This window comes from Mus caroli, unplaced genomic scaffold, assembly GCF_978045245.1.
Source record: "Mus caroli unplaced genomic scaffold, Mus_caroli_1 scaffold_2, whole genome shotgun sequence".
NCBI classification, from domain to species: Eukaryota; Metazoa; Chordata; class Mammalia; order Rodentia; family Muridae; genus Mus; species Mus caroli.
The window spans coordinates 959554-985419 of record NW_028227257.1 but is presented as its reverse complement, the minus strand read 5'-3'; the positions used below and the strand labels follow the sequence as shown (position 1 = coordinate 985419).

General features: G+C 50.2%; 2 protein-coding genes across 4 annotated transcripts; one reads left to right on the top strand and one right to left on the bottom strand.

Moving 5' to 3' along the window:
* Nucleotides 1–525: 525 nt before the first annotated feature.
* Birc7 (baculoviral IAP repeat containing 7) lies at nt 526–4713 on the top strand. 2 transcript variants are annotated; one of them, XM_085831603.1, is made up of 7 exons: nt 526–892; nt 2198–2297; nt 2653–2731; nt 2813–2866; nt 3870–3955; nt 4300–4373; nt 4520–4713. In XM_085831603.1, the coding sequence occupies exons 1-7, from the start codon at nt 526–528 to the stop codon at nt 4711–4713; spliced, it is 954 nt and encodes a 317-aa protein (XP_085687729.1). The 2 variants fall into 2 exon arrangements, with proteins under 2 accessions (XP_085687729.1, XP_021012675.1); XM_021157016.2 differs by lacking the exon at nt 3870–3955 and having other exon boundaries at nt 2813–2858; nt 4302–4373.
* A 1464-nt stretch (nt 4714–6177) lies between these two features.
* Nucleotides 6178–25444, bottom strand: Nkain4 (sodium/potassium transporting ATPase interacting 4). Of its 2 annotated transcripts, XM_021155930.3 has the most exons (7): nt 25321–25444; nt 14972–15109; nt 14636–14716; nt 13954–14151; nt 8564–8624; nt 7357–7441; nt 6178–6434 (listed from the first exon to the last, which is right to left on the bottom strand). In XM_021155930.3, exons 1-7 carry the CDS (start codon nt 25372–25374, stop codon nt 6425–6427), a joined length of 627 nt encoding a protein of 208 aa, XP_021011589.2. In that variant the 5' UTR covers nt 25375–25444; the 3' UTR covers nt 6178–6424. The 2 variants fall into 2 exon arrangements, with proteins under 2 accessions (XP_021011589.2, XP_021011590.2); XM_021155931.3 differs by lacking the exon at nt 7357–7441.
* Nucleotides 25445–25866: the final 422 nt, after the last annotated feature.

Genomic DNA, 25866 nt, shown 5'->3' with positions numbered 1-25866 from the left:
GGGACCTCTCCTCAGTGCTAGGGACAAGATGAGTCGGTGATGAGGTCATCCCTGAACATCAATCAGCACAGGCTTGGTAAGGAAGGAATGGTGGGGTTGCATAGTGTCCTGGACAGCCTAGCTCCCTACCTTGCAGGCCCCTGTCTGGGTCTATCTCCACCCAGAACTAGACCCTGAGTGTCTGGACTCCCTCTCCTCTAATTTGTCCATGTTCATGACCTGTTTCCTGAGGCTTAGGGGATGCCATTGGAGGGTTCCCAAGCTTGGTCCCTCCCCTTATTGAGAGATGTTTTTTGCCTGGTGGAGTACTGCCTTTGTTATGTGCCTGCCAGCAGGCCCCATGACACGCTGCAAAAAGCACGTGGCTGCCCTGGCCTCTCTCAGAAAGTGGCTCATTCCTGGATACTGCCGCTGCCTCTGAGCATCTAGCAGCTTGCAGTTAGAAGCAGGAACACCACAGCTTCTGGGAAGGACTAGAGGCAGGCACTGGAACGGTACGTCACCAGGCACATTCCAGGGCTGGTGATGTTCTCACCTGCAGACTTGTTCAGAGCTGCTGTCTTTCCCACGGGGCCTGAGAGTAGGGCCAGGGACTCGGTCTGTGGCCCAGAGCTAAGCCACAGGGAAGATGGCAATGGCTGCACACAGGAGCAGGATAAACCCCACTGTCCGTGTAACCATGTCCTGGGCCAGGACTGCCTAGATGGGCAGATCTTAGGCCAGTTGCGGCCTCTGTCAGAAGAGGAAGAATCCTCTGGGGCTACCTTCCTTGGGGAGCCCGCTTTCCCTGAGATGGACTCAGAGGATCTCCGTCTAGCCTCCTTCTACGACTGGCCATCTACTGCGGGGATTCAGCCTGAGCCATTGGCTGCTGCTGGATTCTTCCACACAGGTAAATGTTGGGGTCTTTTTGCTGTGGTCTGGATGCTACTTAGCACTCTTCCAGGCAAACCGTTTTGCCCATTCCTGCCCTGAGGGAGGAACTAATAAAAGGTACTCCTGTCATCCTTGCCTGGTCAGGGCTATACCCATTCAAAGCCACTGTGAAATTCTGGGCTTATGCTGGCCTTGTTCTGAGGGCCCTTCAGGTGTCTGCTCGCTTGGTGGTTTCACCTGACTTACACAGTTCTGAGGATTTCTTCAGGGATTCCCAGTCATCAATGCCTTTCAGGTTTGGTAGATAGAGCTGATTAATCCCTTTCATCCCTTAGTCCATAGCTACAAAAACAGAATCTATTCTACTGGGGCAGGGACCAGCTTAAGCATCCAGTGCCTATCTTGTAGGTAATCTCCCAGGCTTCCCAAGTACCTGGTTAGTGCAGGGACCAACTCCAGACAAATCCTTTGAATACCTGTTCTAGTTACAAATGTAGACTACTCCTTGAGCTTGGTCTGCTCTCATTCCCAGTAGGGCTCAGGTTCTGGCTCTGACTCTTCCTGGCTGAGGGAAAAGGAGTCAGTGAGCCCAGCCGAGGAGCTTTGTAAGCACCAGCATAGCCTGAGAAATTGTCACCAGTGGGCCTAGCAGGGGAGGAAACAGTCGTTCTCCTAGCAACGGCCAGGCAAGAGTCCATACTGATTTAGGACAATCTGACACTGGTTATGAAGGGTCAATGTCTGGAACAGTTCGAGCCCCCTTGAAAAGGAGTCTCTTTGAGGCCAACAGATGTCATGGGTATTTTGTGAACCATGGGTACCTGCTGTGGGATATGCCTGTAAGCAATCCTGTTTGGAACTTCTGCTCAAGGTCATGAAGGACACATATTCCTATGGCTGGGGGGGAGGGCACAGAACAGAGATGATTGAGGCCTGAGCCACTAAAACCAAGTCTATCTATAAAGTGGTATGGAAGGGGTCACCTCCTTATCCTGTAACTAGGAGTCCTTCTTGGAGGCCCTGACACTCCAGGCTACAGATGCTCCAAGCCTTTGGCTCAACCCTACCCACATGCTCTGAGAACAACACAAATGCTAGCTCGACCTTTCCGGAATATTCTGGAGCCCTCCTGACACATGCCCCAGGGCCATTGTCTTTATTTGCCTTTGAGGCAAGAGAGGTGTCCATGTGCCTTGCTCCCTTCTTGTTAACCTGCTGGCAGATTCTAGTCCTGCCTGTGCAAGCTTTGATGGTCATGGAGGGACACCCTGGGGTTGCCAGCTAGGTGGGGCTACCAGCTATGTGTCTCTGCCATACCCAGGCCAGCAGGACAAGGTGAGATGTTTCTTCTGCTATGGGGGTCTACAGAGCTGGGAGCGTGGGGATGACCCCTGGACAGAGCATGCCCGATGGTTCCCCAGGTAAGGGCCCTGTGGGCTACTGCAGTTCTGACTAATGAGAAGGGTCCCAAAGAACTCTGTATAGCCTCCCCACCTCCCATGTTTCTGAGACATCAGGATCTCTCTAGGGCTGCTAGGGTAGGCACTCCCCTGTTGCTGCTATCCTTTCCAGGTGCACACCTAGGTATTCAGAGCCCAACTCCAGAATAGCCTTACTAGCAGGTACCCATGGGGATACAGCCCTGACTACCTGTCACAGGAAGTAATGGGTTCCATGGGCACAGAAGGCATGGCTGAATCCCAAAGGCTTGCAGGGCTCGAATGTGACAGTGGGGCTCTAAGAGTCCAGTCCTGTCTTCTGAGCTCTCTTCTCCAGGTGTCAGTTCCTGCTACGGTCAAAAGGAAGGGACTTTGTGGAAAGAATCCAGGCCTACACCCCCTTGCTGGGATCCTGGGTAAGTCCATCTGTCCTCAGGACTCAGGTGGGCTGGCAGTCTCTGCTTTGCTTACTTAAGGCACCAATGGCTCTCTAACAGGATCAGCGAGAAGAACCAGAAGATGCAGTCTCTGCCACTCCCTCAGGTGAGAGAGCCTAATAGCCTTTGCTGTTTAGTTAGTGTTTGCAGCCTGCAGGTGGGTAAGTCTGCTGAATGTCTCCACCTGCCAGTCAGCAGAGAGGGCGGGGTCTGTGCCCACATGTTGTGTTCAAGGTACTGAATCCCCTTGCTCCTAATGAGAAGGCTGCTAAAGAAGACACCAGCCAAACCTGGGCATGTAGCTGTGTGTGTGCTAGGCTGTGGTTCTGCTGGGTACGAGCCACAGCAGCAGCTGCTGCTTCTCCTTCTCTCTTCTCCTTCTCCTCCTCCCCCTCCCTCTCCTCCTCCCCCTCCCCCTCCCCCTCCTCCTCCTCCTCCTCCTTTTGGTTTTTTGAGACAAGATTTCTCTAAGTAGTCCTGGCTTTCCTGGAACTCACTCTGTAGACCAGGCTGGCCTCGACCTCAGAAATCCCCCTGCCTCTGCCTCCCAAGTACTGGGATTGAATGCTTGAGCCACCACTGCCCAGTAAGCCACAGCTTCTTAAAGCCAATTGGGCTGCAAACAGAAGCCTGTTGAATAGTGATACGGAGGACACAGCTTTCCAAATCCTTTCCTTCAGGGTCAGGGGTTTGAGGTTCTTCAGGGGCTCCTAAGCAGACTTCTGACTTCAGGGACCACATGATGTTCTTGCCAACCTTGTGGTCACAGGCAAGAGGCTTTCCTCCCCAGCCTCCTTGCTTTGAGATGTGACACAACAGTAACCCATTTCAAAAGCACATGAGTCTGTGGGACACTCTGGTGCTTGGCAGGGTTTTGTTTACTGTCCTTCTCAGTGATGGTAGCACCTCTATATAGAAACTTTGATGATTTAGTATCCTCAGTGTAAGAGAGTTAGACCTTTACCTATGCCTTCTGGCAACACAGATCCATGAGTATATAGGTGAGCATACCCCAGACCACCAGCCTTTCTCCACAACCCTGAGACCTTGGGTTCTCTGTCTCTGTCTGACTCTGTCTCTCCCCACCCCCAGGGGCAACTGGGAATGGTTAGCATAGACCCAAAGCCCAAGTGTGCCCAGCACATACCCTTCACAAATGGTGGCTGCCTTGCTCCAGGAGGAGGGCCAGATGGCAAAGGCCAGAGATACCTCCACCCCTTCTAGGCAATTGCCTGCCTTCCCCTGTCTCAAGTCCTCTGGGCATCCATCACCATCTGTTTCCTGTTCCTCCCAAAGTGCCAAGTACATACAGCCTGTAACCACCTAATCTAAGGGGCCAGGCAGGTAGAATACGCCAGTGGAAGCCAGGGTCCTTGGTATCCTCAACTAAACCTCTGGCCTTAAGCTCATGAGCAGCTGAGCGCCATATAAATCCTTCTGCTCTCTAGGTCAGATCTGAAACTCAGTGGCTGCTAGACCTTCTTTGGGTTATCTCTCCCTTCCCCACAGAAGTGAGGCCTTTAATCCATTCCTACTAACTTGTCTACAGCTCCTGCCCATGGAAGCCCTGAGTTACTCAGATCCAGAAGAGAGACCCAGCCTGAAGATGTCAGTGAGCCAGGTATAGCTGAGATCCACATAAATTGAATGGGCCGCCCTCTTTCATGGAAGGGGTGCAGAGGGTGGGTGTGTGTGGCAAGCTCATTCCCCGATGAGGAACCAGTCTCCTAGTCCCTGAGGGTGCTGCCTTGCTTCTTGAGTCCCCAGGAGCTGAGGATGTTCAGGAACAGCTGCGACAGCTGCAGGAAGAGAGGAGATGCAAGGTGTGCCTGGACCGAGCCGTCTCCATAGTCTTCGTGCCCTGTGGCCACTTCGTCTGCACCGAGTGTGCCCCCAACCTGCAGCTGTGCCCTATCTGCAGGGTGCCTATCTGTAGCTGTGTACGCACATTCCTGTCCTAAACCAGGTGAGGCCAGGGTACCCCCAGCATCTTTCCTGCAGCCTAGGTGTAACCTGAGTGTCTTGCTTCTAGCAGCTCTAGAGATGGCCAGGCCACTCTTCTTACCTCCTCCTCGGATCAACACCACCCACTATTTTGAATCCTTCATAGGTGGAGTCAGAGGGAAAGAGGGCTGGGGGACACCTCTAGTTTTAGCTGGACATCAGGGCTTAAACCGAGCATGGAGAGGCCAGCTTCAGAGGCATGTGGGCTAGATTTGGGATTGGGAGGGACAGGGGAACCTCAATTGTTACATAAATGTGTCACACCCCTGTCCCTGCTGAGAGGTAGTACTTATGACCTTCTTGGGTGCTCAGAGATCACTATGTCCCTAAAATGTGTCTGAGAATTTTCTAAACAGAGTGGTAGGTCAAGGAAGTCTCTGAAACCAATGGCCCCTGGCTCGGACAAGTCTGATGAGAAAAAACCTCATATGCTTCCCCTTCTCACTCCAGGAACTACACTGCAGAGTGGGTACCCTACCTGCTTCAGCCTGTCCCAGATCATACAGTGAGTCTGCTGGGGACACCCAGTGTCCCCCACAAACGGTACAGCATGGAGGAAGAGTTCCTGGTTTGTGTGAGGAGTGTTCTGCTGTAGCCTTTTGGATCTACTTGAAGATAATAAAGCAGAAGTTCTCACCCTAGTGCTCAGCTAGGCTCTCTCTATTCCAGACACCCACAGCCATGTCCCTTAGTCCATGTGAAATCGGTTTCCGTTGCTTCTCAATGGCAGAGCAGCACCTGCCAGGTGTCCAGCCACCTCTAGTCACTGTATGCAAACTCTTTCCCACTTTGGAGGAAACACCCTTTCTGATCTCAGAGACTTTACACTGGATTTTATACTTAGAGAATAGACTGGCCTTGAGGGACTCTCGAAACCCTCACTTCCAGTTACAGAATAACCTTGTGTATTTCCTCATATGGCAGGTGTTCTTAGGGTATCTGCCCAGTGTCTCTCTTCTGAATGGTATCATCTACTTTCTCTGAACGGTGTGAGGAATGGTATTCCTGCTCATCCCCAGCTCCTGGGGACTCGAGAGGAATGCATGTGGTAGCCCCAGGTTCTATGCTTTACCCATGGTACTCTCCTAGCTTAGGAGTGACAGGGCTCCTGGATCAGCTCCAGGGATTCCACTGGCCTCAGTGGGGCCAGGGCCTTTGCCTGAATAAGACCTGTGGCTGGGGTACTGTAGTATTTATTTAAGGCCTTAGTCACTCTTGGATCTCGGTAGCTCATAACAGGGACCTGCTAGTAGAGCTGGGCCTTCTTACTGTCCTCTGATAAGCCCTTTCCCTGGAAGCAGTGTGTGGTCTGCAGGTCTTGTAACCCCAGAACAGAGCACCCAGAGGACTCTGGGGGAAATTGCCCAGATTTGCTGCGGCTATCCAAGAAGACCAGGGATGCAAATTGTTTGTTTCCATAGTCTCTCTTGCCTTTTCATAGTATTTATTTTTAGAAAAAAAAAAAGAAAGAAAGAAAAGATATTACAAACTCACAGTTGTAGCCACCCTGTCCTGCAGTGTTCCCCGCCCCTCATTGGTATCCAAGGTGAACGTGGAAAAAAATGCTAGGCAGGCAGGGAAGCAGAGCTGCGACTCCAGGACTGGGGTCTCCTCATTGTTTCCGTGGCTGAGGCTGGGTTGCAGGAGCAGGGTCAGCCATTCCCTCACTTATGCAGGCCTGTGGAGAAGGCAGAGGTCAGAGGAACCTGAGAGAGACAGAACAGTGTCCTTTCTCTTGGAGAACTTCAAAAGCAAAACTCACAAACCAAGAAAGTGATAGTTGCTCAGGGTATAGCAAATATATGCCAGGGGCTAGGCTTCTCCACGGACAGGGCAGGTACTGGTTTTGTACTCTGATGGCTCTGACCCATTCCTATGAGACTGGAAGTGGAGTAAGGGTTTCACCCTGGTCAGATTCTCCATTGAAAAGAAATCTCACGAGGGCTGCTGCCCTCCTCTATTCATGGAGATTTATTGAGCCCAGGCTTATCTTAGGAACAAATTTATCAAGACTCTGAGGACTTTGCAGCTGGTGGCCTGCAGAGGCTCCTCCCCCTCCTAAGTCTGTATTTCCTCCATTATTCATCCTGGGAGCTGAAGTCCTGCTACTGCTGATACCCATTATCTGTGATAGCCTAGGACACTCTGAGGTCAGGCATCAGGAATCTCTTGAATCGGGTCATCAAGAGAACCCCTAGATGCCCCTTCTGAATGCAATTCCAGTGTCACCAGGAAGCCCAGGAACAGCCATGGGATCTGTAAGGCTGTGGCACTGATTTGGAGAAGGAAATATGATCAGCCAAATATTGGAAACAAACACCCACAGCCTCTACACTTATTGAACAGTGAAGCCCCTGGGCAGGCAGTGGCCTGTTGGTATCTCTCCCATTCCTGAGACTCTGGGACCCGGTTATTACAGAATCTACCCATGCTGAGCTTTGAGCTTAATATGTGGGGCTACTGAACCCATGACACCTAACCAGAGCATGATCTTAAGGGAGTGATAGATGGATAGATGGATTGACAGACAGATAAAGTTTCCAAAGAGAAAAGCCTTGTGTTGTGAGCACTCTAAAGCAGGCTGAGTAGGCCATACTTACAAATATGCCTGCTTGGACAAGAGGCTGGACGGCTTTTCATTGACATGGTACAGAGGGAATGGGTCAAATCCACCAATGAAATCAACTGAAAGAAATCAAGCCCAAATAAAATAAAACCCAAATGATGGAAAAGATGGCAGAATGGAAAACATTCCCCGTGGCAGATTCCCAACAAGAGGGATGTTGCCAGAGCTTGTGAAGGTTGTGGGCACAAACCCAAATCAGTCCCTGTTGTGTCTCAAACCTTGCTGGGATCTCTCTGGAGCACTGTGCACAGTTTTATGGCTCTGTGATCTGAATGGATCTTGCTAGAAGAAGGGTCAAGGTTGGGAAACTGCACCCCACCCAGCCAGACTCTACAAACCACTAGCTCTCCAAAAACTAAACCTGTAGCCTTCACTAACATCAAGCCCCTGCCCCGTAAAGCCTCCCACACACTAGGCTTGTTGGGCAAAATGAAGAAGACATTTCTGAAGCTCAGGGCTGGCTGCAGTTCTGAATTCAAAGAGCAGGTGGAGCCGCTGCTTCATTGTCAACTGAGGTCAGTGATCAGGCAGCACCAGGGCCTTGATCCCAGACTCATGAGACCATCCCTCCCTCACCAGACTGGAGAATCAAGTCTCTTAATGGTGACAGCTGACACCATGGGCCAACTCTCTGGGGCAGATGGCTTTGAATTTCAATTCTGACTCTGGGGAAGGTTCTATCCACAAGACACCTGACTGCCCACCCACACACTGTCAATCCTTCCTCTGCAGGGACTTCCCACGAGACTATGTTAGGATTGGGAGTCACAAAGGGATGGCTTGAGTCATTACTGTGTTATGGTGCAAATCAAAGTTAAGTTGGAAAGGGTCTTCATGCAGTGGGGAAATGATAATCTGCCCAAATGGGTCCTACCTAATACTAAGAGCCAATCAATATGGGTGCCAGGCAGGCAGAATGGACCTTGCTACTGAAGACTCAAACCTTCCTGGGGCCACTGTAGGTATTATGGAGATAGGTGTCCCTGGACCTGAAGGACATCTTCTTCATAGACAGGCCCCTCCTCCCAATTCTCAGATCTTTGTACTGCCACGACTATGGTCAGGCCTGTGGCAGGAAATGGATACCCAATAGGCATGGGGCATCACTAAGGGGCATCTTCAGGCCCTATCCCGGTTTACATAGCACTCAAAGTTGGCACACCCGTTAGCTGTACACTTACAGCTGTCCTCTTCTTCTGTGAGCATGCTGACCACGTAGCAACCATAGACAAAACCCAGGAGCTGAAAGACACCAATAGGCCAGACATGTCAAGCCCTCTCACTGTAGCAGTGATTTGAGGACTGTGCAGATGACTCCAGGTATACCTGACAAAATCCCTGCATCTTGCAAGCCTCCACTTCCTCCCCTATAAAATGGAACTGTGGCACTGATCTGCATTGCTTCCCAAGCTCCCACAGTCCAGATATCTCAGTTCTCCCTTGACACACTACTCAGTGGGCACCACGTGGGTGAAGAGGATGATGGAGCCAGTCTGAAGAGTGGTAGCCATTTCCCACTTCAGGGCTTGGATGACTAAACATGGAAAACCAGAGCTGAACTTTCCCATGGAACATGGACACCTGAGAAGTCATTTGGAGGGGGCAAGGTCATGCCCAGTGTCCTCTGAACCCATATGTTCAGGTCTGTATTCTTCATGTCACCACGCAATGTCCTGTGGGTCCCTTCTACTCAGTTCCAGGGTACAGTCCCTCCTCCCACATTTAGCCTCTGTTCATCTACATGATGTATACCCCAGCCCTAGCAACAGCTTGGTCTTAGGGGGAAGTCTCTGTCTTGCCGGAACCCTGGGTGATTGGGTGCACCTGAATATTTCAAAAGGTACAGCTAAGCAGGAGCTATAGTGGGTTCTCTGAAAGCCAGAGTAGAGATTTCTCACCTCACCTCAGCTGGGAGTGGCCTGGCCAGGGAAAGCACTGGAAGCTACTATAGAGGAGACAGGTTAGTGTCCAGTGTTTGTGGGTGTGACTGGAAAGAAGCAGAACTTTCCAGATGTGCAGCAAGTCCCTCTGCAAAAGCAGCCAGGAAGCCTTGAGGGATTCACTTGCCCTCTAGGCCATGGTTCCCCACTGACCTGACCCAGCAGCCTCCCAAGAGGCCACCACACCCTCCTGTCAAAGGAGACAGACAGCATTTTATCAGACTAGAGTTGGAAATGCATGAGCTCAATGCCTGTGAGACCCTACCCAGCTCAGGCGCAGGCCGTGGTCCCTCTAAGACTCCAGCACTCTAAGAATGAGTCCAGAACCAAGCCTGGAAGTCATTGTCCTCACTGAGAAGAAAGCCTAAGGTGTCTCTCACATGGCATTTTGTGATCCCCTGGGACATTCTGAGGTGGAGGGTCACAGCCCAGAATTGCCACCCCCCAGGGAGCTGACCACAGTGCTGAAACAGGGACAGGTTCTCCTGGGGAAGAGGCTCTGTCCGAGTTGGCATCTAAAGCCACCCCTGGTGGTTCATGGCATCTTAACTGCACATTCTTGCCTTCTTTTCCCACCACTTCTGCCCACCCTGTTCACCCAGATCTTCCCTGAACACCTTTCTACTCTGTCTCTTTCAGAAGCTTTCCCTCTCCTTGGCCTTGTCTTACTTTCTCTCCTACTATCCAGAGTGGACAACAGATGGCACTTTCTACAGAAAAAACAAGTACAAGCGACCAGACATGAGAACTGGCATTCCCATTTGAGAAAGTATGGCTGAAGGCTGTCTCCCCACTGACATGCAAAATTCTGTTCCTCCAGCACCATTTTCACCAAAATCATTCTGTACCCTGCAAGAAGACCTTCATTTGTCTTTCTAGTTCCCAGTTACTGTCTTTTCAGAGTCTTCAATTTTAGAACTCTTGACAGAGACCCTTGACTCATCAGTTCTTTCTTTTATGAGGACCATGCTTGTATTTTTCATGTTTGGGGTTCGACTGGGATCCTCTCTTGCCTCTGCACAAGTTATACTGGGGTGAAACATAACTTCAGCTTCCTGTTGTGAAGGATGAACTTAGACAAGATGCCCAGGGGAGTAGTGGAGGTGTAGTGTGAACTGCAAGGCTACCTGCACTGTCTGCTGCAGGCTTTCCTATATCTCGGATGTCCTCAGGTGTAGAATTCAATTTCTTCCATGGAAGTTGCTGATTGTCCTGTGAACTTGACCTCTACCAAGCATTGTAGGCACTGGGAAGGTTGGAGGCCTCAAGATGTGACCAGGCTTCTCCATGGACTAACCTGGTTGTGTCCAAGATGTGGCACCCACAATCCTATGGGCTGTGCGGCTGTGGCTGCTGTTCCACAGTTTCCTAAACCTCTCCTTCCCACTCCTTTGAGTCCATTGATCAAAATGACCTCGACTTTAAGAAGTGATAATTGAGGCAGAAAGCTCAAATGGTTCTCTAGGACCAAAAGGTGGCACCTGGTTCCTGGGCCCAGGAGCTGTCTCTCTCCCCACTGTTCTTCACTAACTTGAGCAGTGCTAGAGAGGTCTATGGAGTCAATGTCATGTTCACCCGCTATAGCGGTTCTTTAGTTTCATGTAACACCAGTGAATCCACGGTTAGGTGGGACATGTTTGGGAGGTGGTATCCTCACCAAGGTCATGATGAGGTTTTGGAAAGAGCCACCTATTGGTTTCTGTGATCATCACAGGCTTGGGAACAGTGAAGGAAGCCGGCAGGACTGGAGTGGATAGGACCCACTGGAGTACTTCTCAGAAGGATGCATGCTCCTATTTCATGATGAACCAACCACCTAGGGCAGGGTGGGTCTCTAAGACTAGATGTTCCTCCTCTCTGCAAGTAGGACACAACTTTGGAAAGAGTCTGAGGTAGTCCTCGAAGGTAGTGGCTTGCAACATCCATTCCTCAGGGGCCAGAGCCCAGGTGAGAGGCTAGAGACGTGTTTAGTGGTATGTTAGACAATGGCCAGGGCTGGAGAGATGGCTCAGCAATTAAGAGCACTGACTGCTCTTCCAGAGGTCCTGAGTTCAAATCCCTGCAACCACATGGTGGCTCACAACTATTTATAACAGGATATAATGCCCTTTTCTGGTGTGTCTGAAGATAGCGACAGTGTACTCACATACATAAAATAAATAATTATTTGTAAAAAAAAAATGGCCAAACATATACCTCAAAGCTCATCTCTGGTGCCTTGGAATTTGTTCATTTTTAAAATAGGTTCCACAAACCACCAGCATGTGGTTAGATAAGGTGAAATGGCCCTAAGCCAAAGTCTGGTGTTCTTACCAGAGGGAGGGTGCTGAGACAGCCATGTAGGGAAAGGGCTGTATGACAGGTGGAGATGCAGGTACTTCCCTAGACCAGAGAATGCTGTGGCCCATGGTTAGAGGACACCTGCATCCCTTTCCTCAGAGCCCCAGAGAGAACCAGCCCCACTAATTCCTTAACATTGAACTGTGATCTTGGAGCTTGTGATCTTTTCTAAGCCCCTTTGGCTGAGTGTGTGTGTGTGTGTGTGTATGTGTGTGTGTGTGTGTGTGTGTGTGTGTGTTTATGTGTGTGTGTTTATGTGTGTGTGTGTGTGTTTATGGGTGTGTGTGTGTATGGGTGTGTGTGTATGTGTGTATTTATGGGTGTGTGTGTGTATGGATGTGTGTGTGTGTGTTTATGTGTGTGTGTATGTGTGTGTGCGTGTACACTTGGAAGCAAAAGAACAACCTTTTATATCATTCCTTAGGCATTATTCATCTTTGTTTTTTAAAGACATCTCTCACTGACATGATACTCACCACAGGCAAGACTGGCTGGGCAGTGAGCCTCACAGATCGACTGGTCCTTAACTTCCAAATGCTGAGATTACAAGTACACATACCACCATTCCTATTTTTAAATACAATTTATTACATTTAATGAACCAGGTATGGCAATTTGTGTCTTTAATCCCAGCACTTGGGAGGTAGAGGCAGGAAGATCTCTACAAGTTTGAGGCCCGCCAGATCTACAGAGTTCCAGGACAGCCAGGGCTATGTTATAATTACTTGTTTTATGTGTGTGTGCATGTATGATTCACATACACATTTGCTCAGTGGTGTGCACCCATGAGTGCATGTGGAGCCAGAAGAGAACTTCAAGTGGCCTGCACTAGTACCCTCTGCCTTGAGACATGGTGATGGTACCAGGTCAACACACACATTTGCCCACTGAGCCATCTCTCCAGGTGCCCAGCATCTTTTACATGGGTTCTGAGGAGACTGAACTCAGGTCCCATGCTTGCAAAGCAAGCATCTTACTAACTGATCTGTCACCACAGCCCAGTTCTAGTTTATTTTCCAGAGATGGTTTGGCTCTGTACCCAGGCTGGCCTTGGGTAGGTGGTCTTCTTTAGAGTAGGTGGCTCTCCTTTGAGTTGGTGGTCCTCCTTTGAGTAGGTGGTCCTCCTTTGAGTAATTGGTCCTCCTCTCTGTTTCTCACATGCTGGGATGGCAGACTTGTGTCACTATACCTCCCATCTGGTCAGTTGTTATTGCAGACTTTTACAGAAAATGGCTGCTCACAGAGCAGGACTCCTGGAGAGCAGTGGTATCTCACAGTGCTGGGAAATTTGCCAGATCTCCACACTGTTCCCTGTTTCACAGCATCTGTTTTGTGGCAGACTTCTCAGAGCTGTGGGCTCATAGCCAGTCCAGGCAGCCCACTGTGTGCCAGGGAGTATGTCCCCTCTCCTGCTTTCTCTCCTGGGAGATGAGAGCTGTGAAATATTCCCAAGGGCCCCGAGACTCATGAAAAAGCATTGAAGTGTTACCCTAATGACCAGACCTGTTGGGACTAAACAATGTCATGAGTGGGGCCCATCTGCAGCCTTATTGGACAGTCTGAGGCTTCTAGCTCCCCTTCACAGTCCTGTTGAGATCAGCCTCCAGCCTTGCCTGTTCTACTCCTGGGCTAGGTAGACAGAGAAACATCCATCTTCACCTTTGCCATTGCTGTTCCTTGTTGCCACAGTGCCATCAAAGGCTAAGGTTTGATTATGCTTCTGAGCCTGTCTTGCAAGATCAGTGATGTTCTGTGGTGGTTGGAATAAGAATGGCCCCCACAGGCTCATATGTCTGAATGCTTAGTCACCAGGGAGTGGCACTATTTCTAAGGGACTGTAAGAATTAGAAGGTGGGACCTTGTCAGAGGAAGTGTGTCACAAGGGTTAGGCTCCGAAAGCCTTGAGGTTCCAAAAGCCCATGCCAGGCCCAGTCTCTTTCTCTCTGTCTGTCTATAGATCAGAATGTAGCTCTCAGCTACTTCTCCAGCACCATGCCTTCCTGCCTGCTGCCACACTCCCCACCATGATGATAATGGACCAAACCTCTGAAACTATAAGCAAATCCCCAATTCAATACTTTCTTTCATAAGAGTTGCACTGGTCATGGTGTCCCTTCACAGCAATAGAACAGTGACTAAGACAAGCTCCAGGTTCAAAGTCTACCCTGACCCCTTTATTCCTTACAGGTCATGGAGGCAATTATGCTTAACAAGGAGGAAATCTGGTTCCTCTGTGTGAAGGAAAAGCCCCGACTCTGCCCCAGGTAGAACAAACCTGACCCCACACTCACCGCTAGCAGGATCTGCAGGCCACTGTGCAGGGCTTCCACATAGCTGTGCACCATGGCACAGCCAGCACCCACCACCAAGGACTGTCCATGCAGTGCACCCAGGCCAGCTGTGGCTATCTCATCGTGAAGACAGCCTGGCCCATGCTCTTCCCACCAGGAACGATGCCCAGAGAGATTGAAGGTCAAGAGTGCACTGTCCTGGAAACAAAGGAACAGAAAAAAAATTAGTATCAAGAGACAGTCAGTCTCTACCAATCACAGGCTGAAGTGGGGAAAAATGAAGGGTTCAGCCACAAGAGGAAGGTCTCTGCTTATTCCCCAATCCCACCATCCCTGAAAAGGAGCCACCTACACATCTCTGCTAGATGTCTACGCAGTCCCAACTCCTCCCTGGTACTGCCTGGTTCCAGGGCCCTCTTCCAGAAGACCCGCCCTTTGTGCTACAGGGCCTGAGGTCCTGGCACACTGACACCCACAGTGCGTTACCAGAAACCTCACCACCCACCAAACAGTCTTCCCGAACTTCTGAGGCACTGATCACAGCCAAAATTGTCCTGGTGCTGTGGCCAGCGCTATGCATCAAGTGCCCATCAGCATAGGGACATGCAATGAACTGCACCAAGTGTTACAGTGGTGATCCTGCCAAGACCCAGGGGATAATCCCCTTCCCATCTTTACTCACCTTTGAGAGGCCCCCCACTTCCAGGTAGAAGCAGATAATGAAGACATTCCAGGTAACCCAGACAGCTGCCCATACGACATACTAGGGAGACCAAGAAGGACAGGGTAGAAGTTGAGCCCAGCAGCTTCAGAATATGAATATCTGATTTTCTCCAACCTCTTAGAAGAAAGCCCTTGAACTTGTTGTAGTGTCAGGACTCCCTGTGTCTGACCTTCCCAATGCTGAGCTTGGAAAAGCTTCCTTAAGCCCACCCTGGACAGGTGTCCACCTAAGACATTCTGCCTAAGCTACTACCAATACTACTTGCATAGAGGTAGCCAAGCACAATGGACTCACCACCACGATGTAGCGTGGCCGGTATTGAATGGTGCCGAAGAGCCCCAAGATGACCACGATGATGTGGGTGAAGTTGGCCAGGATGGGTGCCCACTGGTAACCCAGGAAGTCAAAGACTTGCCGTTCCAGAGCTGTGACCTAAGAACAGGTGGCCCGTGAGGAACAGTGGACACTAGTGGGTCACCTCAGGTTCTGCCTCCCTCCTAAGTATCCTTCACATATATTTTAACATCTATTCCAGGTGGGCCACAAACTCTTTCTTGGCCATAACCCTGAGCAGTACAGTGTGCTTTCCAACAAAATAAATAAAAAAATAGTTTGATAAGTACAAATGTCACCACTGGAGCATGGAGCACTCCCTGCCTTGAGAAGCCAGGCTCCTTCCTTGTCCACAGACCCAAAACTCTGAGGTTTATTTTTTGTTTCTGTTTTGTTGGTTTGTTTTTTGTTTGTTTGTTTGTTTTTGTTTTTTTGTTTGTTTGTTTGTTTGTTTGAGACAGGGTCTCTCTACATCATCCTGGCTATCTTGGAACTTGTTAGGTCTCAAACCCTGACTAACAACTGAGGTGCCTATTTAACATATCAAAGTGGACCCCAGGTTCTTCCAGAATTCCTTGGTCCCTACCTGTTACAGGGCTCTACTGGCGGGCATTCTCTACCCCGCACCCTGAACTCCCTAACCCAGGGCCTGGGGTGCCCTTCCCGCAGCCGTTTTGGTTACCTGGCCTTTTTGTCTGCCTTTTACCCTCCTGGCCTCTTGGGCTGGCTCTCTCTTCTCCTCTCTCCTCACATGGCTCAGGGTCAGGTCCACTCTGAATATTCCCAGATGTCCCTGCCTCTGGGTATTCTCTCCCTTTTATTTACAGCAAACCTTCTCTTCCACTATACCTAGGACTGGTCATGCCCTTTCCTTTTTATTTCTTTTTTTAAATTTAGAACTCATTATTTACAACAGCCTTGCACTCACAGAGATCCCCCTGCCTCTGCCTTCCATGTGCTATGATTAAAGGCATGCTCCATCATGACTGGCCCATACCCATGGCTATTCGACCCGGAGGTTGGGGATGACATAAATAAGAAGTACAGAACCTAAAGTGCTGTCCAACTGCTTTGGTAGCAGATGAGATCTGAGCCTACACAGGGTGCTGGATGAAAAGCCCAGAGAATCCATGTCTCCTGGTAACTGATCTCTCTACGGTTGTCCTGGAGACCGTTGTGGATAAGATGGCTCTTATCCTGATGAGCTGGCCACACTTCTACTCTGGGGACACTTCTGAGATGCTGTAGCTCTGAAGATACTACACTCTATTCAAGTAGACAGAGAGATCAATGGGAAAGAATGGATTATATACAAGGAACATGATTTATACTTGTGGGAAACAAACTTAACCCCAGAAGGATCAAGACTCTAAGGCTAGGTGGGTACCCAACCACCTGCATATCCATCATCTATCCATCCACCCACCATCCCTTCATCTTCCCATTCCTCCATCTACCTACACATCCCTTTCTGTTTCCATCCATTTCTCCATCCTTCATTTACCCCCCGCCCCATCTATCCTTCACCAGGCTCCATTCCTGCCATGTACTGGGCAGGTTTAGGAGAAGGAAGAGAAAGTACGGATAATTCTACCATGTTCTAACACCTTCTCTGGAGCCACTGTGTTTGGGATGACAAAAGTTTGTCCAGGAAGGACTGAAAAGTTTGGGCTACCTCTGGAAGAGAAGCAGTGTTAAAGGGACAGCACATTGGCTGAGCCTGTGACATTCACTATATCTCTGTGTACCAGCAATCAGATCAGCACTGGAAAAGCTAAGGCATTCCCTGACCAAGACTGGCTTCCAGACCGGGTGATGATGGTGCATGCCTTTGATCTGAACACCAGATGGAGGCAGGTCTCTGAGTTTGACATCCACTAGCTAGTTTTCTGTCAACTTGACACAAGCAAGAGTCTATTGAGAAGAGAAAACTTCAACTGAGAAAATGTTCCCACCAGACTGACCTGTGGGAAAGCCTGTGGTGCATTTTCTCAATTGATGATTGATGTGGGAGGACCTAGCTCATTGTAGGCAGTCACTATAGGCTGGTGGTCCTGGGAGCAGTAAGAAAACCTGGTGAGCAAGCCATGGGGAGCAAGCCAGTAAGCAGCACTCCTCCATGGCCTCTGCGTTCTCTTTGGCCTCCTTCCCTGTTTGAATTCTTGCTCTGACTTCCCTCAGTGATGGAGTGTGACTTGGGAATTTTAAATTAAAACAAAGTCTTTTCTCCTCAAGTTGTTTATGGTCATGGTATTTTATCTCAGCAATAGAAACCCTAAGGCAGGTCTGCTCACAGTGGTGAAGTCCCCTCCAAGGCTGAAAAAGTTGAAATCAAGAGAAAGGCAAGGCTGAGAGACTGCCTTGGGGGCACAGACTCCATCCATCCCCACATGACCTCATCCCTTGGGTCAAGTTTGAGTTGAATAATTTGGCTACGAGGTTGGATAACTACAGACACTGACTTCAGTGGAAGTACTCCGGTTTCTCTTTGCTTCTTGGGGTCTGTATGATAGGACTGACCCCCAAAGCATGCTGACAGTACCCAGGAAACATCTTTAATTGGGCATGCCTTGGAGTCGCCTTGATAGCTGTGAATGAACCAGAAGTGTGGGTATGTCCAAAGAAGTCTCAAAAGAGGACTGTTAGCAAGCATGTTCTACAGGAGTCTAGGTTTCTCTGGATGATTTAGTCTGCTAAGTGGAGAGGTAAGGGCAGACCTTCTATCAACACCAAGAACGATCCAGCAGAATTAGTTTAAGAACGGCCCCACAAAAACCACTAAGTGCTCATACCTACTGCCCCCTAACCAATCACAGAGTTCTCATCCACTCATCCTGCACTGAGAATTCACACCCTCTGCCCCATCTCCCATCAGGGTGCTCACATCGGTTGTTCCCAGCTCCTGTCAGAGTTCCCACTGCCCCTGTTCCTGTCACAGAACACTCATGCTCAAATGTCCCTCTTCTGTTAAAATATCCTGTCTTCTCTCGGGTCACAAAGCACTCATGCCTGTTTGCCCCTTGTGGGTGTGTTGGTGGAGGAAGCCTCTGCTTAGCCAAGTTCCCATCTCCAAAGATCCTTTCTAATATTAGCCCTTCATGATGCTAGCCCCCTGGAGTAGGTGTCTCCTTTATACATGAGTACACCCTTTGGAGGCTGGAGCAGTTCCCTATGGAAGAATTTCACATCTGACAGTTCTCAAGGATCAGCTCTCAGTTCTGTCCTTTCACAGGGTGGACAGAGAGCTGCTTGGCCAAACTTTTGGCTCCTGTTAGTCTGGACAGGCTGTTTACACTGAGGAAGAGGATGGGCCATCACTAACCCTGCATGGGCAGACACCGTTGATCTAGCTGATGGCTCTCACCTCTTCATTCATGTGCCTTTCTCATGGAAGCCAAGCATGAAGGGTTGACTGGAGAGCTCTGTAAGAGCTTTGCTTATTTTTACAAGAAATAATTTGTCTGCCTTGGAACTACATCATCTCTAAGGAATTGGGAGTCGCTGTGTCAACCAGGACACTCTTCTCATTGGAATATGCCAAGAATTCTTCCAGGGTTGGTTAAGAGTCTGCTCTGCCTGCAGGCTGGTGTTGTAGTGATACAAACGTAGCTGGTCTCAGGATCTCCCTGAGCTTCTGGGGGCTTTGCCTGAGATGAGGACTGCCCTCTCTGGTCCTTTCTGGACCATGAATATGAGCTGGGAATTTTTCCACTCCCACAGGGGTACCAGACCCTGCTTGACCTATACAGTATATACAGCAGGTGCTTATAGGTGCTGGCCCCACATAAGCATGTCAGATGCTGTAGCTACCACACTGTGTACAGCAAAAGCTGCAGCCAGTCTTAAGAGGCCAAAGACAAGAATAGCACAGGAGCATACACAGAGAAATACACATACCAGAGTGTGGAAGAAACCCATTTGTGTGACTTTCAAATGACTCAGGAAAACAGCATAGAGACAGTCAGTAACCCAGGTTAATCTGGAAGTTCCCTACAGCCTCATGTTAAAATGTTTGTTCCCTGGTTAGTGACACTGGTTTAGGAGCCAGTGTCCTGAAGGTTCTCAGGAGGTCAGACCTGACTGGTACAAGCAAATCACCAGGGGCAGGACTTTGAAGGCTGTGCTCACCCCTGGTTCCCAGGTTCCCACCTGTGTTTTGTTTCCTGGTCAGAGCCACGTGAACAGCCATTGTGACTTGCTCTCAACACAAAAGGGAGCCAATGCTGTGCCTTAACTTACCAGTTATGATCCGAACTTGAAGCTATGAACCAGAATAAACCCCTTCTTCCCTGAAGTTGTTCATGCCAAGCATTTTGTCACATTCAATGAGGAAAGTAACTTAGACTCCAGGTTAAGTCTGGCCTCCTAATCAAACCATCTGCAGCCGTCCTAAAACCTTCATTAATCTGAGGGGATAGAGCAATAAGCAGATGAAGTCCCCCCACCAAAAAAAAAAAAAGAACAAAAAAAACCTCTTCAAACATAAACTAATTCCCTTTGAGTAGAAGTCAATAAGACCTTAGGAAGTCACACTGCCTAAGACACTTGTACCTTCCCAAGAGACCTTGTGCCACCAGAGGCATTGTACATCCCATGGTACGTCAGATGTAATGGTTTGTATATGTTTGGCCCAGGGAGTGGCCTTGTTGGAGTAGGTGCGTCACTGTGGGTGTGGGTTTAAGACCCTCATCCTAGCTGCCTAGAAGTCAGTCTTCCACTAGTAGCTTTCAGATGAAGATGTTGAACTCTCAGCTCTGCCTACACCATGCCTGCCTGAGTGCTGCCATGTTCCTGACTTGATGATAATGGACTGAACCTCTGAACCTGTAAGCCACCTCCAATTAAATGTCCTTATAAGAGTTGCCTTGATCATGGTGTCTATTCACGGCAGTAAAACCCTAACTAAGACACTAGAGAAACATCAGAGAAGGATGACCAGCCCAAAAGCCTTTGTGTAGGAGAATCAGCTACAGATGGGTCCTAACTAAGCAAGTAAGACCCAGGGTGGAAAGGACAGAAGCTTACAACCCAACAAGAAGACAACAGTCTCAGGAACAAGAAGACAGTCTTGCTGACTTCCCTGGAGGGCACTGGAGCTCAGGGGTCAACAAATGCCAATACTCACTGAGCACAGCATTTGAAGTGAGGATTATAACCATAGTAACAGCATCCCTGGCCAGGCCTTGTCCACCCCATTGCAGTTGTTGCACAGCCAAGTTCCACAACCCTTGAGTGTGGGTTATTGTGTCTCTGCACCCCATTCTAGGGGAGGTCCAAGCCTCTTCTATTCTCAGCTTGAATTTAGGAGAATCTCTGTGGCTGCTCACAGGGTCCTTGGCCTCTTTTTCTCCCAGAGGTCTGCTCTGTTGGACAAGTAAACAGTCAAGCCCAGGGCTATACACAACTGATAGGAGGGACGAGGCCTCATCTCCTCAGGCTGCCTGGACTTCCAACACATGGCAGAAACAGTCCCTCTGCATCTGACCCCAGAAGTAACCTGGGATGCTGGCAGGTGGGGCCCCACGTGCACCCCATGTCCATATAAAATACAGAGCCAAGTGTACGCATGTCCTCATGCGGTTGTGTGCATCTACCTGCACATGCATGTGTGAGCACATGTGTATTATGCAGCAGCAGTTAGGGAGAAGCTAAATGACAGACCCTGTCAGTATGACTGAAAGTCTATAGTGTTTCCTGTCTTGCTGTTCTCAGACTTGCTGTCCTGTGGGGGTGATTTTATAACTTTTTTGAGGAGGGAGATTCTTTCTGTGATCTGCCAAATTCCTTTCAGAACCTGCCTCTCCCTCAACTCAGACACACCCTGGTGGCTCTAGGCCTGGAATGTGGGGTCACTGAGACTCAGTGGGCTTGACTCAGGCTCTCAGCAACAACACAGTGACTGTCAGTCATGGCCTGTTCCCCGAGCAGGGAATGAGGAGGGTTATTCAAGAAGGGAGTTAGTTACCTAGCATGCCATTCTCCTGTCCCCAGGAAGAGAATATGCACTGGAGACCTTTCCTGAGGAGTAGCTTAAGCCTCCAAGGTAAGGTGTCAGCCCTGCCTCACCTCCACCTAGGGCCCTTGCAAGATGGGCTCTCAGTAGTCAGGTTGAGTCCAAGACCTCAGAGCCCATGATTGAATTATATCTGTACCCCATATCTCTGCAATTTCTATGCCCAGCACCCCTTTTATTACTTACCTGGTGTCTCAGACACACTTAACCCTTTATCAGCTTTGTTCCTCTGTTATCTAAAGCTTGCACTTATTCTGGCTGTCACAAACTGCCCTGGTCCAATGGGCCCAGTGTTCCGCTAGGAAGGCCTTGACCCCAGGTGCCTGATTCTCTAATCCTTCAACCAGAGTTTACCTGGCAGGCAAGGTCCCTTCTTCCCTGTTGATCTGAGAACCCATTCATATCCTCCCCTCTCTCCCCCAGTCACCTACATCACAGCCAACTCCTTTCTATTGTATGCCCAGCATTTGCTGACCCTCCCTACAATGCTTCTGATGTGGGATACAAGCCAAGCACAGTAGTCAAGCATAACATATGAAGGCCACAGTACACCTGCAGAATGACTGGTACCCACCAGCACAACCTTCTGAACAGGTCTAACATACTACCCCTCCCATATGTTGTTTGGATTCTGCCTACCTAGTACCTTGCACCACAAGGGAGTCTACAGAGCTGCTGTGACCCTAGGAAATCAACAGCTCCAATTATCCTATGGAGACCTCTGGTGTCTGATTCTCTGGCATGTTGGAAACTCCTGCTCCTCCCCACTTCCTCTGTCCAAGTTCCCAAAGCTGCTGGGTCCTGGATCTGTGTCCCAAGACATGTCCAGATTCTAAACTTCAGTTCAATCTTGTGTCAAAATGATGGAGAGGCCACCCTGGGGCATTCATATGGGTAAGAAGTGGCTTGGGAATTGCAGGTCCTTACTTTGCATGTCCTTTCTACCCTCAGCTTCCTAGAAGGCAACAGAATGCAGCATACATCTGTAACATAGCTCAGAAGACAGTCTTTAAGCGTCAGCAGGGCCAGGAAACATAAGGTATGGAATGTTTCCAACTCTTCCAAGTTGTGTGTGTGTGTGTGTGTGTGTGTGTGTGTGTGTGTGAGAGAGAGAGAGAGAGAGAGAGAGAGAGAGAGAGAGAGAGAGAGAGGAGAGGAGAGAGGAGAGAGGGGGGGGGGGAGAGAAGGGAGAGGAAGAAAAGGGAGAGGGGAAGATAGATTATTCCAGTGTTGGAATCAAACCCAGGACCTTGCACTTGTTAAGCAAGCACTGGTCCACTAAGCTGCACCCCTAGCTCACTGTTGAATTCCTAGTTTCACTGGACACATAACTGTTGAGAAGGCACTCAGGACTCTCCACAATGTCAGATCTGCCGGGACAAGCCCTGGATGGGTATTTCCTCTGCTCTCATTTCACTAGATGAGCCAGACTCTGACAGAACATCCACTAACATTGAGATTTTCCCTTAAGGAGGCACCAGATGGCTGTCCACCCCAACCCCATAAAATGGACAACAGCAGAGGGCTGTTTGAATAGTCAAGACAGAGACCACTAAGGGAGCCGTAGCTACAGACTGCTCTTGACCCATAGAATGAGGCTCTAACAGAAGCCAGCCTTTGGGCACCAAGTCCTTCACTCAAGTGATCATCCACCTTCACCTCTCTTGCCCCTATCCACCATCTCAGAGCCCTGTGCACCCTCTCAACTTCTGGAACAGAAACATCCCTTCTTTAGGAAGGACTTAGGATCTCCACCCCTGCTGCATGTTCCTACCCTGGGCCCAGGCAGATAGTGATGGCATTTCCCCTCCCCCCACAATGTACTTGTCCTGAGGAGTCACACAGTGATCTGTGTGCTTGCTTGTTTCTTTCAATTGTTAGAGGCACTGACCAAAGTCACACACAATATGAAAATGTGTGATCTAGAATGGATCCAAAGAATCAGAGCCTGCTGTCTCCATCCCAGCAGGCCTCTAGTTTCTGCAGGGGCCCTGCACATAAAATTACAAATGGGGGTGTAGGTGAGGGTGGGGGAACCAGCACCTGGGGACAAAGGCCAGCCTCTTTATGAATGACTGGATCTGACTGGTTTTTATCTCATCTGGGAAGAAAAAGAAAGGTGAGATGAAGATGCCTCCTTTGGTCCACTAAGAAACCCAAGGCCCCAACTGGATGCTGGATCAGCTGTACATGTCTGAGACAGGACCTCAGCCTGAAGAGTAGCCAGCCCCTTGGTAGCCTCAGGAATGGCAAACCTTGAAAGACATGAGAGTACTGACATGTCCTTTCACTTCTAAGCTAACATGCCCAGAAGCTCTATGGCCACATGTAAGTCTCCCATTGCATGGAGATAGGCAATTTAGAGCTAGTAGCCCTGCAGAATCTAGTTGCAGACCCCTTCATGGGCCCCGAATTTCCTGTCTTGTCATCACAGCAAAGCGAGGACTGGGAATGGTCTCAGCATAGTGCTGGCTCAGAGCCTGCAAAGTTCCTGCTGTTCTTCAAGGGAGAGTTGTTTGGGTCCTTTGTCCAGTAACTTGGTAACAAGAAAACTCTCACGCTTGTCAAAAAAAAAAAAAAAAAAAAAAAGGAAGGCCTCAGGACCCTCATGCCACTCCCAGCTTCCTCAGCTCCCCCCCCCCCCCCCAAAAGCAGAGACTAGAGCAGTGGGTGGTATTGGGCCTGTTCTGCCCAGAGGCTGAGGAGGGTGGCCCGCCCCCAACTGCCAGCCAGTACAAGACAAAAGACCCTTGACAGTTCCCTGGGGCGGTTCAGCTGTGGCCCGGCTGGACAAAGCAAGGGTACAGGGCTCGGTACAGCTCTGCAAAGTCCTTGGGGCTTGTCTTGGCGGAGACTGGGCTTTTGAGAAGCTCTGTCCAGGGAAGCTCTATAACCCAGGCAACAAAATGACCCCTCTCCTCTTACTTGCAACCAGAAGTCAAATGGAAGCAACAGGCCGGGCCTCACCCTCTTTCACCCCAAGGCCACATCTCTGAACTAGAGGTGGCGGAAGCACCTGCTTCTCTCAGCCATACATCAGAGAACACTGTCATACCAAATCCAAGGCAAGGAAACCAGTCTTCCCCCTCCCACAAAGCGACTTTGTTTCTTGACTCCCACTTTGGGCAGGCTCTAAACCCGAGTCAGCACACTTATTCCTGCCCTTTACCTGGTCATCCTGCAGGACTTTTCTCCATCTTCCCTTTGAGGGACCCCTTCACAGAAAGACAACGCTCAACACTGCTCCAAGGCTGGAGGCAGCAAGTCGGACTTGCCCCGTAGAAACCTGCAGACCAGTAAAAACTTGGACCGTGGACCTCCCTGTAATCCCACATTATGCCTGGCAGTCCCTGGAGGTACAAAACACTCCCTGTGTTGCTGGGAGGACAAAACACCAAATGCCTTAAAGTGTCTTTAAAATAACTTCTTCCTCAGGGACCTCCGGCTTCAGCCAGGGGAGGAGGCACCCAGTCTAGCTGGGTTCAGGCCCACACCCAGCCCAGAAACAACAAAGCCACATTTCCTTTTTAAGACCAGATACTTAGGACTCATTAGCATTTAGCAAAGGAGTTTCCCCAGCGACCTTTGTTTTAGCCTTTTCAACCCCAGAACCCTTATTCCAGGCTCCAAGCTCAGGGAGAGCTGCAAAGTTGTTCAGTGTCATTCAAGTTATCCGACAAGGCTTTTCTACTAGTGGACCTGGGCTCAACCCTAAGCATCTGGGCTTGAGAGCCCTATCCCTCTACAGGTCCAGGAAGATTGGGAGACTCCAAGGTAGTCTGTGCCTGCGCACAAGCTGGGCACGTCAAGTGATCATACTCCCCAGAACACCTGATTCTAATGTCCACACTCAGACACCGAACTTTGCTGTAGGCTCAGTCCCTTGTGCCGCCGGTAGTAAGACACCCGTGCTTGCTTCTCCCGGCCACAGGCGCCTTCGGGGCGCCTGGGCATCAAGCGCAACATCCTCCCCCTGATTAGGCACTCTGGACCGGAGCACAGCTTCCGAGGCAGCCCTCCCGAAGGCTTTTGTTCCTTGCTGTCTGCAGGGGGGGGGGGGGGTAGGGGGGGGAGTGTGAGGCGCTCCTCAGCACCTGTCCCCGCCAGCAGGGACGCTACTCCCCAAGCAAGCAGCAGGGCACAGACAGGATCCGGCACCGTGACAGCTCCCCTTGCACGCCTGGCAGCCTGAAAAATCGGCTGCAGCAAGCAGCCACAGCCAAGTCCAAGCCGTCATCCCAGTAGCCACCCGAGGCTGGTGCGGGTCCGGAAAGCCACGCAGGACACCCGGACTCACCAGCTGCAGAGCGCAGAGCGCAAGAAGCGTGCAGCGGCCGGAGCAAGAGCCCATGGTATTCACTTCGCCCGTGGGAGCCTTTGCTGCCAGAGTGGGCTGGAATCCTCCGCGTACGAAACCTTCTGTCCAGTCTCCCCACCCCCAACCCCCATTCCTCCGCCCCGCATTGCCCTGAAAACACCGCCTCCTTCCAGCTTGCAGATCCCGCCCCAACGGGATCTTGCCTAGGGTAAGCCTAGCAGACCCCAGCCTCATCTGCCCCTCCTCTCAGATCCTGCCCCTGCCCACAGGCTCTTTAGACTCCGCCCACCCCCATCTCTCCTGCTCTGGATAACAGCTGCGCTGCGTCTGTCTCCACGCTTAGATACCCCTAGTCCTTGCAGCCCTTAGGGGAGAGGAGGCGCGGGACCCCTTCTTAAAGCGGCGATGACAGGACTCTCTGGCAGTATAGAGCAGCGCAGGGCTGAACAGTGGCCACAGGACAGACTTGATCTGTCAAGGAGTCTGTCCCAGAATGCTCATAAAAGAATAATTAGCAACTGTGTC

Bases quoted from the DNA above. Each gene is read 5' to 3' on its own strand.
- Birc7 (XM_085831603.1), top strand. From the start codon at position 526: ATGTTCTCACCTGCAGACTTGTTCAGAGCTGCTGTCTTTCCCACGGGG. The intron at 3,956-4,299 runs AGATACCTCCAC...TAACTTGTCTAC, and splicing joins GGCCAGATGGCAAAGGCCAG to AGCTCCTGCCCATGGAAGCC. The intron at 4,374-4,519 runs GTATAGCTGAGA...TTGAGTCCCCAG, and splicing joins TGAAGATGTCAGTGAGCCAG to GAGCTGAGGATGTTCAGGAA.
- Nkain4 (XM_021155930.3), bottom strand. From the start codon at position 25,374: ATGGGCTCTTGCTCCGGCCGCTGCACGCTTCTTGCGCTCTGCGCTCTG. The intron at 15,110-25,320 runs GTGAGTCCGGGT...ACCTGTTCTTAG, and splicing joins CGCTCTGCGCTCTGCAGCTG to GTCACAGCTCTGGAACGGCA. The intron at 8,625-13,953 runs GTGAGTGTGGGG...GGTGTCTTTCAG, and splicing joins GCCTGCAGATCCTGCTAGCG to CTCCTGGGTTTTGTCTATGG.